This window comes from Poecilia reticulata, linkage group LG7, assembly GCF_000633615.1.
Source record: "Poecilia reticulata strain Guanapo linkage group LG7, Guppy_female_1.0+MT, whole genome shotgun sequence".
NCBI lineage: Eukaryota > Metazoa > Chordata > Actinopteri > Cyprinodontiformes > Poeciliidae > Poecilia > Poecilia reticulata.
The window spans coordinates 12,998,656-13,017,088 of NC_024337.1; the positions used below are offsets into that span (position 1 = coordinate 12,998,656).

Below are 18,433 nucleotides of genomic sequence, written 5' to 3' on the forward strand. Positions count from 1 at the left end.
AAGAGCTGAGTGGACGGAGGAACATGGCGACTGAATGGAGCAGAGGAGAGTCAACCCTGCTTGGGCAGCAGATTATTTGCAGAGCCACAGATTCCCGGCTGCCTTGTTGGCCGTCCTGCTTGTCTGTCACTCCGAGTGTTTCTGTGTTTCTATACGTTATATGAACATGAGACGCTGTAAGTTTCAGTCAGTTGACCAAGTCTATATGTGCCTGTGGGCATATCAGCGTGGTGCAGGATGGAGAMTTTGTCACATTTGCAGCTGAGTGTGGGTGACAGTGTTTGTATCTGTGGTGGAGCACAAACTGACCGGTTATTTTTACTCCTCCATTTAAAACCTGCTTGCAGATGCAGAAGTGCAGGATGTTCCCGTCATCGTGTTTTCCAGCAGTTTTAACTCTCCTCAACTCGTCTCTCCTCCTGCTTTACGCTCCTTTCCCCCCCGTCAGGCAGTTACATGTCACGATGATGGAGATGATCCAAACATATGCATGCCTGCACATATTTTGGCCTGAATGTTTGTATCTGCCAATGTTTGTCATTTTTTAAACCTGTCAGTATCAGCTTGRTGTGTTACATTTCTATTTGTGTTTCTGCAGGACACGGGATTAGCATCGTTCTGTTTGTTTAGTCTTATGTCATCTATGTTTTTCTTTTATGTTTTGTTTTATTTTTATGCTGTCAAACGGGGTGGGTTAGCTAGTTGTGCTAACACTATTCACACTGCAGCCTAAAGTGACCCAATTCCGATTTTTTTTTTTTTAACGTAATGCGACCTGTATCTGATCTTTTCATAGCAGTGTGAGCAGCACAGGTCGGATTCTTTTTCCCCATATCCGATACGTATCCGATTCAAATGCGACTTAACGTTCAGGTCGCATTCATCCGAACTGAACGTCACTGATTCTCAACAAATCTCACTATTCTGCTCCTGATACGCGCAAACGGGAAGAAAAACAAGAACCATGACGGACTATATGAGGATTAAGTTGTTAATTTGCTGCTCCGGTTGGACAACAACTTCCAATATGTAAGCTAAGCTCCACCGTTAGCCTCCATGTTTACTTCCGCAAACWCTGAGCTCTTCTTCTTCTTCTCATGGCGGTTGGTAGAACACTGAGAACGCTGACGCTATTGCGCCCTCTACTGCGCATGCGGGACACTTTCAGGTCRTTTGCCCGTTYASACTGCAGAACACATRCAGGTCGCAKTTACTGGCAGWGTGAACGGCCCCGGCAAAACAAATCGGAATTGAGTCACTTCAGGCTGCAGTGTGAAYGCACCCTTAAGCACTAATCATAAACACTAGTTCTACTGATGCTAAAACTCTACACCAACACGGTATTTAGCAGAGGCTAATGCTAACTCGCTAAYTTCAACTTAAACTGTATCTGCCCTTGAAAACCATCAACTCTCAAGCACCAATTTCATGTTGACATAATTTTTATGTTGTATAACGCATGTTTAAGGACAAGGAAAAACAAAATATATGTGCTTTTATTTTTTATGATGTCAGTTTTGGTCCTCCATAAAAGTCTCTTTTGTTAAAGATTAGTTACATAAAGACAAACACTTTGTGTTTTACATTTTCCACTGTAAGAAAATTACAAATTAAGAGTCTGCATCAGCAACTACCAGCCATATTTGTGTCATCTTTAAATTGAAGTTCAGGGCCRCACAAACTCAGTCCGAGGACCACAAACAGCCCCTGGGCCACATTTTGGGCAGCCCTGTTTCTGCTGTCCAYRTTTTATTTTGCTCCTGTATTTCTAGAAAGCACTGAGTTTTCTCAGCAACGCTTTGCAGCTTCGTAATGAACTGTGGCTTTGGCAAAGCTAATTTTATCTACACTTACCTGATGGCACCCTGGAAGCAGAAATATCTGAGCACATTACAAAGTCACGGAAGAGGAAGAGAAGAGTATCGCTGCTGGGAGTCGTCTGCAACCAGTCCTGACTTGTCYCATGAATAAMATTTGTCAACAAATTTGAAACARAGTTACAACAGTGTCAAACTGTTGAAAACTTTAAGAAGTGACAAAATCATCACCTAAAACATTTAATATCTGGGTTTCACCAACGCCAGAAAGTGTTTAATGTGTCATAAGTAGGAAAAAGTGTGTTGCAAAGYGACATCAGTTCTACCATAATAGCTTTTTGTTGGAATGTGTTGCATGTTTTCCATTTTTGACTAACCAAACTGCATTTGGAAGGATTGRCCAACCTTTTATTTCTAACCATTTCAAACCTGTGTCTGTCGTCTTCAGGTATGTCCACGCCCTCTACCTGGGCGCCCAGAGCCGGTGGCACAGGAGCGGGCCCCGCCGTCACTTCCACTGGAGGCTGATGTTCGAGAGCGCAGACATCACCATGCTGCGCCTGCTGGAGGCCTTCCTGAAGTCTGCGCCGCAGCTCGTCCTGCAGCTGAGCATCATGATCCATGGGAACGGCGTGCTGCCGCTGCAAGGTCAGAGAGACGCCACGTCGCCTTCACACTCAATGTTTCATGGAAAGATTTTTTATTTAGAGCAAAGATTCTATAAATATCTAGTTTTGGAAACTCTGATTTGGTTTAAATCTCTTTTGACTTTACTGTTATAATTTTTTAACAGTTTTTCAGCCCTGTACAGTTTCTCCAAGAATCCTATCTGGCTRCTTTTCACACCTGATTCCAGTCAAATGTGAAAATGCTCAGTATTTTACGCTGCCCATAGTCTATATGTAAGAGTCTATAATCTATTGCCTTCTAAGGTAATAATATGATAGAGTAGCCATTTATAAGGTAAAACAGCAGAATGGTTTTTAATTAGTAGATATGAGTAAAACCAGCAAGAAGCCTGAGTTAAGTTGCCACCCCCAGAGGTCATCAAAGGTCAACCAACACCTCAACATTTTAGAGTCAATGAACTCTGCTAAAATATTTTAGCAGCATAAACCAACACAAACTTTGCACAATGAATAAATGTCTATKTTGTTTGATTTTGTGAATGATATCTGGGGACCTTCTGAAACAGCAAAAAGGTAAATGTACTTCCAGGTGTAACAGCGGCAAAGTGAAAGGCATGTGGATTCACACARAGATAAAAGTATAAAACTAAACAAATTAACATATTACAAGGACTAAAACACACAAACATGAAACTACTGTTTGAATCATGTTTRACCCTGGAATTGTTTCCCAAAATGCTTCGATCCATGTGAACAAACCGGCTAAACAACAGAAAAACTCYTGCAGATGCATGGAATCTCTTTTCCAACGTTTTGGTTAAGGTTAGTGTTAGCAGCAGACTGGTAATGTGTTGGGTGAGGCATGGATGTCAATAAAACAGGTAGAAACACAAATATCTGTGTGTGAGTCCTGAAGGCAGATATCGGTGGGAGAGTCTATGCTTTATTTATGCCACTCTTACAAGAAGCAGATTGTTCTTTGATGAATAAAACAAAACAATGCTCCTTTCTCCAGCTTCACACACACACACACACACACCTGGCGGCGGCAGCAGAGGACGAGCCCTGGAAACACAGGAAGGACACATAAAACCTACAAACACACACACAGACACGAACACACACACACACACACACGCACGCACGCACACACACACACACACACACACACACACACACACACACACACACACGTGTGCCTGAACAAGTGTTAAAGACGAATACTTCACATTTCCGTAAGACAGGAGAGAAGAGGGGCTATCTGTCATTCTGCCCCAGGGCAGCTGTGGCTACAATGTAGCCTGCCACCGTCAGCATGTGACTCTCTGACTGAATGTAGTGTGAAGTGCTTTGGAGTCCTCTGGGCTTGATAAGGTGCTGCACAAGTTCAGGCCATTTACTGTTTTGCTGTCTGCTGTGTAAGGAAGCATTTGCTCCAAACAAATGTGCAGCGGCCCAATCTGGCTCGACCGCCCGGCCCAACCCGACCCGGCTCGACCCGGCTCGGCTCAGTTCCTGTTTCCGGTCATTTTGCATCAGATTTTCTGTGGTGTTTAAGGTCATCAGGGTAGAACAGGTGTTGACTACATTCTGCTCTGTTTCAGTTTAGCTGAGCAATTTTTTTATTTTGGACTTTAGTGTTTTTTCTAAACCTTGAAAAYCTTTATCTTCCCCTGAATGTAGTTTTACAGATAAGTTATGTAATTGGCTGTTTTGTAAACTTCGACATCAGCGTTGAAGATTTGGTTATCGGCTGCTAAGAAATATTYAAGTAGKTAGKTGTTAATATTCATGCTCTTATTTTGAAGTGGGTGAATACTCTGCAGCATTTCTGTTTCCTCTCCTCTTATTTTCTCTCTTTTTTCCCTGATTATGTTATTTTAAACAAGAAACACGTAGGAACAAGATAAAACATGCAGAGAATAAAACACAGTCATAAATACAACAGCTAAAGTTATTACAGTACAGGTAAATTATATCAAATATATAACTGTTTTCCACTTACAATCATAACGATCTGGAATTATGCAAAAAAATTACATCTAATCACATTAAAGATGTTAGTAAAAWCAGAAAACTGTATCCTCCATGAAGTGTATATCTTAAATCAGRGCATCTKAAATGGCAGAGATCTCCACACCCTGAAGATAAACCTTGTGCCCACTGACCATAACAGCTTTGCATGGATAGTGACATGCCTGGCTGACAGTGGAGTAAATCAGCCCAGCTCTGTGTTTCTCCAGAAAAGGCAGTAAATGTGCTCTGACAGTCACTCGGGTCCCTCTGAGAACGTTACTGCATGCAGCTCCACTGTCCTACTGTCAGCGGAGGAAACCCGAAACAACCGCGGTCCCGCCGAAATGGAGGYCAGCATCACTCGCTGTAACCGAAAAACAATAATGACGATAAAAAAATATGAAAATAAATGACCCCAGTTACAAAAGAGAATTAAACGGCACAAAGGGACAGCGTGTACAAACCGAGAGTGGGATTCAACTGCAATGTTAAATTAAGGATATTTTCATCTTGTTTAAATTTATTGTTCATTAAATTCTGAATTATTTTTTTCGCCTTCTGTGGATTTTATTTCCAGTTAATAATAAATATAAATTAAAACATGGATTAGCAAATTAAACCTTGTGCAACATCAGCAAGCAAAACACAGGAGTAAAATAGGGTTGGCCAATAAATGCACTGGCAATCAGATAAACACATTATAGGTTAGTTAATAATCAGGTTAGCAAATGAAAAGATTGGAAACAAACTGAGAAACAAGTTGAAACAAATAAGTTAATTATTGCTTTAAAAAATATTTTAATTTGCAAAACAAAATTGTGCATCAATTGATTAGCAAATTTATACTAAAACACACATCTAGCTGCTGGTTTTGAATAGAGAGCATCCTGCAAACTTGATCTGTAACACATTTATTAACAACATATTGATCCAACCTTTTGGTCAGATTAATGGTTTGAACAGCAACAAAAACGTCATTTCAAACTTTTAAAGTTTTAAGATGTTCTCATAAACTTATTTGAAGAAAAAAAAAATTTACATTCGAGTAAAAACCTTCAGAGAAGTGGCTGCCTAAAAAATACCCAGAAAAAATGTATTCAATTAGAGAAAATCATTTAAAGCAACATTGATCAAAAATAACATTAAAATGCAAAGTTGAGGTGCCTCTGCTTTAATTCGCTGCCATCTCAGTGTGATCCGTGGCTAATGTCAGACAAGCTAACTTGATTAACACACATGAATGTTTAATGTGTTGAACTGTTCCTCCGTGCAGCTCATGGTGGGCCACAAAGTTTAATTTGCAAGCTGGTGATTCTTCAGCTCACTGCAAACTGTCATGATCCTCACTGTTCCTGTCAGCTCTCATGTACTCACCCCCTCCCACCTCTGCTGTCTGCTGATTGCTGATTGATGTCACCTGTCCCACTGCCGACATTAACTCCTGCTTTGAACACTCATGTCCATGTCTGTGGTCATGTGTCTGACCTGATTTCTGCCTCCTGGTAGAATCTGTTCTGTTGGGGACCACAGATGTAACGTTTGTTACAGTTTCAGCTGGTGTGGTTTGCATTGAGTCAAACAAACTAAATCCACTGAAAAAACCGTTCCATTCTGACATTTTTCTATAAAACTTGTTTGACCTTTCCTGGGTTGTGGTTGTTGTTTTTGGTCCAAATCATACTTTTTCTCTTACACAAGATGGTTAAGGTCCAACTGACTGCACAAAATAAAACTGCTGGAAGAAGAAACACTAAGGGTGCGTTCACACTGCAGCCTGAAGTGACCCAACTCCGATTTTTTTGCTGGGTTCATACTTCCAGTAAATGCGACCTGTATGTGTTCTGCAGTCTGAACGGGCAAACGACTTGAAAGTGTCCCGCATGCGCAGTAGAGGGCGCAATAGCGTCAGCGTTCTCAGTGTTCTGCCAACCACCATAAAAAGAAGAAGAAGAGCTCAGTGTTTGCGGAAGTAAACATGGAGGCTAACGGTGGAGCTTAGCTTATATGTTTGAAGTTGTTGTCCGGCCGGAGCAGCAAATTAACAACTTAATCCTCATTATAGTCCGTCATGGTTGTTGTTTTTCTTCCCGCTTGCGCGTATCAGGACGTGGAATAGTGTGATTTATTGAGAATTAGTGGCGTTCAGTTCGGATAAATACGGCCTGGACGTTAAGTCGCATTTGAGTCGGATACGTATCGGATATGGGTCACATTCGAATAAGAATCCGACCTGTGCTGTTCACACTGCCATGAAAAGATCGGATACAGGTCACATTACGTCAGAAAAATCGGAATTGGGTCACTTCAGGCTGCAGTGTCTATGATGAGCCTTTTAAAGAGCCACGGTGACGAGATGCTAATACGTTAGAGTGATCTCTATTTGGTTGAAATTTGGTAAACAGAACTACACTTGAACAGTCAAAAGGTGTCTGAGACACAAGGTCTTTACTGCATCCAGTCTTTTTCCCTTTTTTGTCCTGACAACGTAAATCTAACAAGATCTTAAGAATTCAAAACATTAAAGTGGTACTTTTCTGTTTTCTAAATGTAGTCTATCTTAGTTATTTTTTCCTCTCACTTCCTGTTTCACCAGGCCTCTCAGCTTCAGCATCTCTGGTTTCACTGGCCTGGATGATCGCCTCCTACCAGAAGGTCCTCCGAGACTCTCGTGACGACAAGCTGCCCATGTCCTACAAGGCTGTGATCGCCCAGATGCTGTGGCACTTCTTCACCATCGGGGCGAGGACAGTGGCTTTCGCCCTTTTTGCCTCTGTCTTCCAGCTCTACTTTGGCATTTTCATCGTCAGCCATTGGTGTGTAATCTTTGATAAAACTCAAAATGTTTGCATTCAGACTAAGATGCTTCCTTTAAGAGTATCAGTACTTATGATGGGGATTTGAAATATTGAACATACCTGTAAAAAAAAACAACAACAACATGATTACATGTAACATGACCTCTGTTGATGTATTTTAGGTGTGTGATGACCTTCTGGATTATCCAGGGTGAGACTGACTTCTGCATGTCCAAGTGGGAAGAAATCATCTACAACATGGTTGTGGGTATCATTTACATCTTTTGCTGGTTCAACGTCAAGGAAGGTCCCAGTCGCTTCCGTATGGCTCTGTATTACGCCGTGACTCTGGCTGAGAATGTGGCGCTGACCGCGGCCTGGTATACCTACCGTGGCCCCCAAACAAGTGACTCATCCGCCCTGGTAGTGGTGTGCCTGGTGGCCTGCAGCTTTGCCCTGGGAACCTTCTTCATGTTGGTGTACTACTGCTGGCTGCACCCGGACGGGCCTGTTCTGGGCTCCCAGTGGGGAGGATGCGTCGATGAGGGTGTGGTAGGAACAGGGGGGATGGTGGGAGTTATTGACGCTTGCCTTACTCCATCGCAAGGGTCCCAAACGGATATGGTCATTACCAGTCCTCCACGGACTTTGCCCAGGACTAAAGATAAAGACTTGGGGGATCCGGTTCCTGGGGAGCGGGACAGAGACAAGGACAGCTGCCTGCCTGTCTTCCAGGTACGCCCCTCCCCTTCCTCTTCTCCCGCTCTGCTTCACAGGACCTCCTCCACATCCCGTGCACAAGAGGGTCCTGTGATCAGGATTGACCTCCCAAGAAAGCGATACCCAGCCTGGGATGCACACTTTATCGACCGCCGCCTCCGCAAGACCATCCTGCTTCTGGAGACCACCTCGGCCATAAGTCCACGGATACAGTACAGGAGCAGCTTGATGGGCAGCAAAGAGGTGTTAGAATATGAGACAACTGTTTAAGCCAACAGCAGCTGTTAAACTACAAAGTGCAGTCTGGGTCCAAGGCTCAGCCCGGAATCAGTCTTCAACCCAGGAATATCTGTGCCGGGAGTAGCATGAAAAGAAGACAGAGTGTCTGGCGACTCTCATTGAGAAAAGAGGTTGTCAAACTGCGATTGTGAAATGTGAACCTCAATGTGGGACCAAAGCTGTTGAAGAATATATAGCAAGAATTACCTGTTGGAAGTTAATGGAGTATACTGAGCCAGGATTGTCTCATTTTCTAACACTTCAAACAAGAGGAATTTAATCTTACACCAGGGACCAGTAAGTGTTAGATTTTGTTTCAACCTGGACGGTGAGGACAACAAGTAAAAGGACACCAGAGAAATAAAGCTTGAGATAATAAAAAAAAAAAACAGTCTGCTACATGAACTGAAGCCTCAGGCCACAGAGACAGAACAGAAATGTAAGACATGTTGAAGAAACAGATTGTCAGAGTGTTCATGGGACATGCAATCATTTTGTGTTTGGGCAAAATACATAAATCTACAGCCTATTGATTTGGCATTCACAGATGCTGAGTCATTGTCTACAACCAAATTCATCCCAGGTTTAGCCAAGATAAAACAGACACCTCTTACCAATCAGTCACTTCGGCATGCTTCAGAGAATTACAATGACTTGCAAGAATACACACAGACGAGTCCGAGTCGATTTGTTGCAAGGGTCGCTTTGTTCTTTCCATCCAGTTATGTCCCCAAAAGGTTGCATGTGCCTCACAAATCTTTGGTAATTGCGCTCTTTAAACATTTTGTTAGAGGCATCTAAAGGAAAAAGCTGCTCGAATTCCCCTGCAGGGCCTTGGCTTTCATCTGATGAAGGATCGTAACTCAGTCTAAGCTCAGACGGTCCATGAAACGTAGGCCTGCAATACAACTGATACCAATTCACCCATCCATTTGTGCCACAACTGCAGCCATAGCACAAGTCTCGCTGTTTACATCCTAGCTGCACTGTCGACCCCAACCCAACAGACTTGCTTGGAAAGCTGAACGAGGATCTGATAAGTGGATGTACGTGAGCAGTTTCTCAAACGGCTACCGACATATGGCATGCTGTAAATCGCCAGAAACAGGTCTGTGATGTACAGTTGAATAAATGCAGATGTCCAATACTGTATAAGATGTTAAAATAAGCTGTAGTTAGGTGATGAATGCCTTTTGTGAGTAAGGAAGCTTCATTTACTCGTAAGAGTCTAAATGTTGTCCAAAGTGGTTCACTTTTTTCAAAAAAATCATATTATGTAGGATAAGGAGGATATCACGATCTATTTCAGTATACTATGAACTGGTTTTTAAGGGTTTGATTTTGAGGGCAAAAATAATAAAAAGAAATATAACACTTGTTTAAAGTTAACCGTCAAGACAAAGAGTACAGATATGTTTTTGCAAACTAGGTAGTTGCGATAGTTGATGTCTTTTGTAACAAAAAGGATACGCCCACCGTCTAAGTTATTTTGTTGGGTTTGGTTTCTTTGGAGGACCATCATGTTTTAAGATCAAGAAGGTTCTGTCTCCCCCTTCAGGCAGGGAGAGCATTAACTGTATAAACAATGCTGGTGCTTGGAGTGTACATCGTTGGTGGACGTGGTCACTGAATCAAGAAGTTAAACAAAAAGTTTAGTAGAAGTGAGAAAGTTCCTAAAAGTGCAACAGCACTGATTAATGGCTCTGGCTAAAGTAGTTTCCAATTTAAAAAAAACATCTTTTGGATACAAATCTTTATGGTTTCCATTGTTTTGGTCCTTAATTCAGTCCAAACTAAAGCTTTACTGTCAGGTTTTTAAAAAGGTCAATATTCTGCCAAATTAGAGGATTTTAAACTACAAACTACAAACCAACAGGCGATGCGGAGACACTATTTCCATTTGTTTTAGAATCTACTGTTGGTTTTGTTTGGAGAACACATTCCTTTAAATGCATAACTTTGGGCAGAAGTTTACTTTGCCACTATTAGGCATGGGCCGGTATGAGATACTCACAACTTTGATTTAAAATACTTGATTTAATTGCTTTTATCTGAAATAGAAACTCAGCGATTGTTCAGAAAGTTACATATTTCTTGTCTGGGCCACATGCATCTGAAGAACGTCTATGAGGTATTTTGTGAGGGAGTATGAGTCGCCTGGTCTGTTTTGAAGGGCTGTCTGGTCATTTTATACCTAAACCAATGCTGTCTCCACGTGTTTAGCACAACAAAGATGCTTATTCCCAGTGCAGGATGGACTCCACTCTTTGACCGAAGTCCTAGGCCCCTTTGGATGTTTTCCAAGCATGCACAACTGGAAGGAGACTCTAGAGCAGAGAAGACTGGAAGCACAGAGAAGACTGGATATATTTCCAAACCACCAAATTTGTCATTTTTGTAAGCAAGAGAAGAGTATAGTACCTTTCTTTCAATCAGCTCAGCAACAATAAGAGAGAGAGGCAGCACTCAGGCTCATCCATGCAGTTGGTCAAACTTACCTTATTCCAGTGAATTTTGTGGCAGCCCAGTAAAATGACTTTAAACTGTAGGAACTTTTCAGTAGTCTAAAAACCCTTCTATGCCGTGATACTGGTTACCGGCCCATGCCTGATCAATTTAGACTCCATACACTGAGGCAACAATCAACAGTTCAGGTCTGATCCTTCTGGATGTGGGCATTTTTTGGCAGCATGTCAGTTATTGAATAAGCATTGGATGTTGCTCTTTCTTTTAAATCTGTGTATGAAAAAGAAGGGAGCAGTGAAGACAGAAGGAAAGTGGCTGAATCAATGTGTCTGTTCTCGTTTTTCATCTTGGACAATTCAAAACTGCAGGTGATGGGGATACATTGTTGAGTTTTTAACGAATCAACAACCAGCAGCGTTTTGATTTTTTTTAATTCATATTTTCAACAGACATTTTCTAAGTTAGTTTAACTGGAGGCTTGTTGAAGATGAAGATGAATCCTCAACATATCACATTTGTCTTTCAGCTGATAACCAAAGTTAGTAAAAAGCTGGTTGGAAACCATTGGATTGCTAAAAACAGATGGTCCTCCAGCTTTTCTACCTAGGATGCAGCTTCAGACATCAAAGTTTAGCCACACCACTAACAGGGTGTGGCTAAAATATCACTATCTGCTAGAGGATGAGAGATCTTGCCTGGTCAGCAACAGCTTCACTTTCATCTTCAAACTATTTCTCCCCAACAGCCTCTTTGAACTTAAACTTAATCTTTTTCTGAAGGTTTCCGTCTTTAAGTTGGTCTGACTTGATAAAAAGTGGAGGTCTCTTTCTGTCTCTTTGAGAAAAACTTACAGCAATGTGGTGATTATATGTAAAGTGGTAACATTTACTCAAAGGTGGGTGTTTTTTCTTATAAAAAATACTATCCTTGTGCATGCAATCAGTTAAATGGGGTTTTTCAGCTTTGTTGCTGTAACATCAAGATGTTGAGGCTCAGTAAGAATGCAGAAGATCTCAGTGTTTGAGGAAGATCCCAGTCCATAGCTCCTTGATGCAGGTACCAATGAACACCATAATACAGCTATGAAGATTCTCAATATATTAGAAGACAATAAATTTGGAGGAGATTTCTGTTGCTGCCACGTTGAGTGAACAAAACCAATTGTTGCATAAAAAGAACTCTGAGAAATGTCAAAAAAGACTCGAATGCCGGTACATTGTGACCCTAAGAGCATCTTCTGTTCTTGCTTTATAATGTCCTCAGTCGTCGTCCGTTGAGTGTTTTGCTGATGACGCAAACACACTCTTCTGTTTCCTGATGTGTTTGAAGGATTGCTTCATTGAGTGTTCGGTGGAACGTAAAGAAAACCCAGTCTGTATTATTAAAAGCCAGTAGGACAGAGGTGCTCTGACTCTTACATAATGCCCTCCACACTTACTGGCTCACTGGTAAAGATGTGTAAAGAAGTCTTAACTTTCCATTGAAGCTGCATAATTTCACTTCAGGTCTTTGCACTTAAAGTCTTCTCCTTTAATGTCTCAGAAAGTTGGAGCGTGCAGAGGGAGGGATCTTTAACGGTTTCATGCAGACTTCAGCCCGCAGGGTTTTTTACAGGGTTTGGATCCGCGGACTGAGAGCGAATAGAAAAAGATTTTAAACCTTGAGAACCCTTATATTGATTTGCCTTCTGCATCAGTATCCAAGTGGTCGACATGCCACTCAATCCTGCAATATTCCAAGATATTTGGAAGAGAAACTGGCTCACAGCATTACAGGTCAATCGCCATAATTAACAATGAACACAGGAAGGTTTTCTTGTTTTACACCTGATATACCTGGACTGTTGCTGAAAAGCTCAATATCATAATAGTTTATATCCGAGTAGGGATGAGTAAACTCCACATAATTACATTTGTGGTGGTGGGACTTTTTCCTGGCAGTGTCTAATGGTGATAAAGACTTGATGAGCCTCTCTGCCACTCTTTGGCACATTGGAAATGCATATTTGTCCTTTACTCCCTCCTTACTGTGTGGGGAGACATGTTTGTTGAAGGGCCAGTGGTAAAACCTTTAGATTGAGGGGATTTTTTTTTTCTGGAAGGTATTTTTTGTTTTGTTGGTCATTAAAGCCTATAAGACACATTGGTCAACTTCAAAAGTATTATTTTACAGAGATTTTAAGTGTGGCCATCATGATATAGGAAATAACATCTTTTTTTTACTTTGGTGTTTATTTATCCCCTCACTTTGGTAGAATAAAATATGTATCTTAAGACTTTTGACACATCTGTACCAATAAGTGGGAAGGGCATCAACCACTGTCCAGATCATTCAGGAAGGCAAATCAAAGCAAACAGCAGCAGTTTGATGATGCAGACCGTGTCCTACCTGAACCCAGGGACTGGGTCAGTCCACTGGTGACATACACAGAGCTGTTAATGGTGCTGAAAACAATGACTTTTTGTTACAAATGATCATGACCTGACAGGCTAATGTACGGCTGCCTGGTGCATACACAAACCACCCAGTCACAGGCCAAGGTACACTTTGCTTTCTCTGATTGGGTCATGCAGCAGTTTTTCTGTCGTTAAGCTAAGATAACAGTTGATAGTAATGTGCTGATTATATATTGACTTGAACAAGAACATGTTTAAATGTTATCGAGTCCAAAAGCTCGAATCATCTTTTGTTAATTAATGCAAGGAGTTTATGTTGATTTATTTTTGTATTTGTTTTATATCTATTTATCTATTGTTTACTCACTCGGTGGCCATGTCTTTGGTATGACTCTTTTATTAAGATGTAAAATATGAAAATAGTTTGTTTTTTTTACTCATTCTATATTTCTGTAAATATCAGAGTGATACTATTCTAGGATGTGCGTGTTCAAGTATGTGTGCTTTGGTATGTAAGTATGTTGTGTATGTAAAGTATGTGTGTACTGTAAGGATGTGCTCTCAGTTTCCTCTTCTACTTTGTTTTTGATAATGCCGCTTAAACATCCTTTGAGTGAGCAAGCAGAAAAATAAACCTGTGGTGAAAATTATCTATGACGATGTTAAAAAAAAAAGAAGAAAAACAAAGAACTCAACAAGCTGTGCTGATTACTGTAGGTGGGAAAAATACTGTAGTAAACATGGCTGAACAGCCATCAGAATAAACTCAACAGGCCTGCGTTTGTGTCTTCATTGATGCATGACAGCTGGAAGTCGGTGGATTATTTAACTTCTACTTTTTTCACAAATTAAAGGTGCATTAAAGGTGTAGTTTTTCCTTCTAAATATGGATCTTTTATTGTTTAGGAAAAATCCGCATAATTTTTGTGTTTGTGGAGAACTTCTTATAGTGCAGATCTCAGAAGAATCAGGCATCACATGCATCAAAGTTGATGATAAAACCAAAAGTTCATTCTTCAGGGATTTGTTATAAATTTATAGAAATGTATATGACCTACTTGTTATGTCTGGTAAAAAAATAAAAAAATTCAGAGCAGGTTTTATCTATTAGAAGAAGTTAAGTCATGGTAAAATGTATAAATTGGTTCTTTGTGCTGATATCTTTATGTTTCTGTGCAAACTGGGACGTTTTTGTGTAAATTTGTTTTATTCTTCAAAATTTGCAACTCAGGTTTTCACACTACTATCACCAGTAAAGACCCCCCAAAAAAACAAAAGTTGCTAAATATATAGACGAAGTTATTAAGTTGTCAATAGTGCAACCCTGCTTAAGCCCCAATTGGCCACGCCCCTTGGTATCTCTTCACTCCGCCCACTTTAGCTGAATTTTTCAATATTTTTCTGGGGCGGAGTTATGCTTTCAGTTGCACTTTTACATAAATGCAGTTAGAATGGCATGTCATATTAGAGACACAGTGACTGTAAAGACGTCCTGATATCCAGTGATGAAACATCGACTCTTTGCAAAGTTCAGTCTGAAGAAGCACTCTGGATATTTTCTCTATTCAAAGAAACAAGTGAAAAACGCTCAAAAGATAAATGTCCTATCTCAGATTCTAGTTGCCTAGGTAACCAGATGATCATTAAGCTATTAGCTCAGCAGATACTAGCAGTGGTTGCCTTGACATTAGGTGCAGAAGGATGCTGAGGCTGTTAGTGTGAGACTCCATCAGCAGAATTTCCCCTCTTTTCGTTTTCTCTACGTTATGGCCCATAAGTTAACCTTCATCACAGTGCTGCCCTCTTGTGGCCAAACGCGTTTACTGAAATCACAGATTCATGGTTTCCATAAGGTGCGAATCTGAAGAAAGTTACGTCAAACTTCAGCTCTCTGCTATTTCAGGTGCTGCAGAAACCGCTACTTATAAATGCTTTTGTATTGTGTAGTAATACGAGTAGAATAATTGTACCCTGTAGGGATTTAAAAAATGCTGTACACAGATAGTTAGGCAGGTATTTCTGTAATCTGCATCATCTCCTGTTTGGCTGCAGGTAGCAAATTGTTTAAAAATGCATCACTAGTGGCTTCACAATGTATTTGTGCAGCATTTTCACTGAAATAATGAGAGCGAGTGTTAGGAGCCTGAAATCATCCCAACAGCCACCAGCTATCAAAAGCGCAGTACTGGGTGCAGCTCTGTTCATCTTCTTGTTCTAAGTGTTTCACCCCAAGGCAGCTGTTTGCACCCATAGTAGATAAATACAAAAGGCTTTAAAACAAATTCTACAACAGTCTTTCGTTACACTATAAACAGAAAAAGCTACTTTTATTTTTTATATATTTGTTCTTTGAAAAGGAAAATTTGAAAAGGCATCAAAGCCACATATGCTGCAGTGTGTAATTTTTATAAAAATATAATTTTTACATATTTGTTGAAACTATCAAGATGTCGTGACAGTATGATATGAGACAAAATATAATCTGTGCATAAACCAGCTCCTCTGCCTCTTCCCAATGCTATCCAGAGCCAGGAGGAGGGTCTTAGTGTTGTCAATCACCCTCTGTGTGGAGCTGCTTATCGCTCTTCCAAAGAGGATTGGAGGGAAGCTGGTACATCCCGTCATGATTGCTAAAGATAGTTAGCATAGGCACTGAAGACAACAGATAAACAGTTTTTCTGTAATGGTGAGTTGTTTCTCTGCTATTAATACATTTAGCAACAAGTGCATGAGGATGATTGGCAGCTCTAAGACCCCCACCCCTCCTGGCCCAGTTATCTGCTGTAGTTTTAAGTTATCAGTTGTGATTGTGGAAGGTCGATGGAGTACCTGGAGAGAACCCATGAATGCACAGGGAGAACATGCAAGCTCCGTGTTGGAAGACCTGCATGGAGTGGAAGTAGATTTCTTCCACTCCATATAAATTTATAGAAATGTATATGACCTACTTGTTATGTCTGGTAAAAAAAATAAAAATAAAACTGTCAGTGTAATGCACAGTAAACGTGTACATATTGCATGTCTATTTCCATGAACAGTGAAAAGACTGATCTCTAAATCTCCTTCAGAGTAAGTAAGAAGCAACAGAAAGCAAAAGCAGAGAGTTTAGGAAAAGCTGGTTTGATTACAATGAGGCCTGGAGTGTTCAACATTCACTGAGTTCATTAATCTGTTTGCTGTAATGACATAACGTCCAACCTGGGATGAAAAGTAAAGTCTTTTTTAACTAAAATCCCATAAAGAGAAAGGCCTTTGAAAATCACCTTAGGCTGTATGGTAAAGAGAATTGGATATGACACTCGTCTCTGCACAAATACACATTTAAAAGGGGAATTTTGAGCTGTATAATTTGTGTGTTTTATCAGAGAAGAGAGAATGGATGTTATCAGTCGTTGGTGGAGTTTCCTCTCGGACAGGAAGTGGACTTCCTTCGCTTCCTGCTCTCTCTTCATGCCCACAGTGTTTGTGTGTGTGTTGAGGGGTCTCAGCAGAGTAGACAATCAGTGTAGAAGCAGAAAAGGGCATATATGACACGCAATAAATGAACTCAGACTTATAGGAACAAAGAGGCAGAAAACGGTAGAACAACTGAGAGACAGGAGCCACAACATCTGAGAGGAAACTGTAAGAAGGATCCGGACTTTCTGACCCAGAACAGAGCCGCCACGATGGACTACGAACCAAAGAAACCAAAGAAGGTATATAAACTTATCTTATTTTAAGTTTTTTTTTTTTTTTATTAATATCTTGAGGCTACTCTTTCCAAACGGAAACTGTTTTGATGTTGGAAACTTGTTGATTTTGCTTAAAATTGCCCAAAATAATAGAGCGTAACCTGAAAGCAACAGAAACAACAGAGAGTTTGAGTCCAAGACTTCCTGGATTGATTCATGTCTTTTTTATATTAGCAGCCATGTTTTCACTCATACTCTCTATGAACTAATATCTGCCAGTATGAACTCTTTTATTTTCTTACAAAATTATGATGTGCAGTTTTTTAAATGCACAGAATAGATTGGTTACATTTTGTCTCTTTGTCATCAAAACACTTTTTTAAAGACATTTTATAGTAATGATAAAAATGTTTCCTCTACAGTCATATTCATTCTGATGAGACTCAGATTAAAAGTACCTTTTGTATAATAAAGCATGTTTTTTTACTGGTCTGATGTAATATTCTATTTTTAAATGTTAAGTTTTTATTGCTTGTAAGTGGAAAATCCTCATAATTAACAGAAATAAAGGCTGGAAAACACCAGTCTGTAATTAATCTATAAAACCTGTTTCACTTTATGATAAAATACCTGAAATAGATCAACTTTTCAATAATATTCTAATTAACTGAATTGGTCTGTATGTAAATGTAGACATTTGAGTATTTAATATTCTCTGGATACAATGGTAAATATTCTTATTTAATTCAGTTCAGATCGTTGATATGGTGTCAAATCACAACAAATGTCATGTAAATTTAGGATAAACAGGTGTAATTTATACCCTGGTACAAATCATGAAGTCAGATTAATAATCCAGTACATTGCAATTACACTTTTATAGTTCAGTGATATAACATAATCAAGAATATGGTGACAGTTGACAGAAAATGGCATCATATTTAACGCCAGAACATCAGAGGATTTGTCTGTTTTTCTTCCCAGACTTTCGTTTCACCCATTAAGCGTCTGGTCTGGTCCAGATCTGGCCGCAGGGCCGTAGACCGCGGCAGCGTTTACCGCCGGCCGCTCCACACCGTCCCCCTCTACCCACCGGATTACCTCATCCACCCTGAGCGGCTCATCTTTGATTACGTGGAAAAGGAAGTGAAGGTAAGAAACGATGATGAAGAACAGAACTGAAACGGTAAAAAAAGAAGCTTGAACCTGCTTAATGTTTGACCTCTTCTCTTAGTTCCTGGGTCACCTGACCTGGGTGTCAGTTTCATTAAATCCATCAAGCAGGGATGAACTTCTGCAGCTGCTGGACACAGCCAGGGTTGGTAGTTTTTACTTATCTATAACTCATTAACCTAAATGGTTTTTTTTTTTTTATTAACTTAAGCTTTAGTCGACAGTTAATGATCAACTGCAGAAACTCCTACAGCTTTCCAGCAKAGTGCAGTGATATAAGAATAAAACGGCTCTGATCTTATTCCACAGTTTGGAAGATACTTTACTACAGATTCAGGTCAGATTGCACTGGGATGTTTTGGGTTTTTTTCCACATCCATCCATCCATCCATTCACTCATCCATCCATCCATCCATCCATCCATCCATCCATCCATCCATTCACTCATCCATCCATCCATCCATCCAT

The 18,433-nt window shown here is 40.3% G+C and overlaps 2 protein-coding genes across 5 annotated transcripts in view; both read left to right on the forward strand.

The window, feature by feature from the left end:
* Positions 1–13,888, forward strand: part of xkr7b (XK, Kell blood group complex subunit-related family, member 7b) — a 66,041-nt gene extending 52,153 nt beyond the window's left edge. For both annotated transcript variants that reach the window (XM_008414666.2, XM_008414667.2), the window contains 3 exons: positions 2,266–2,465; positions 7,056–7,275; positions 7,440–13,888. In XM_008414666.2, the coding sequence (XP_008412888.1) occupies positions 2,266–2,465; positions 7,056–7,275; positions 7,440–8,247 (1,228 nt within the window). In that variant the 3' untranslated portion in view covers positions 8,248–13,888. The remainder of the gene's footprint in view (positions 1–2,265; positions 2,466–7,055; positions 7,276–7,439) is intronic.
* A 2,673-nt stretch (positions 13,889–16,561) lies between these two features.
* The window catches only part of ccm2l (CCM2 like scaffold protein), a 10,549-nt gene continuing 8,677 nt past the window's right edge, over positions 16,562–18,433 (forward strand). Inside the window, exons 1-3 of one of the 3 annotated variants that reach the window (XM_017305690.1) lie at positions 16,562–16,816; positions 17,777–17,944; positions 18,027–18,110. In XM_017305690.1, coding sequence (XP_017161179.1) covers positions 16,787–16,816; positions 17,777–17,944; positions 18,027–18,110 — 282 coding nt within the window. In that variant the 5' untranslated portion in view covers positions 16,562–16,786. The remainder of the gene's footprint in view (positions 16,817–17,776; positions 17,945–18,026; positions 18,111–18,433) is intronic. The other 2 variants (XM_008414664.2, XM_008414665.2) reach the window with 2 other exon arrangements.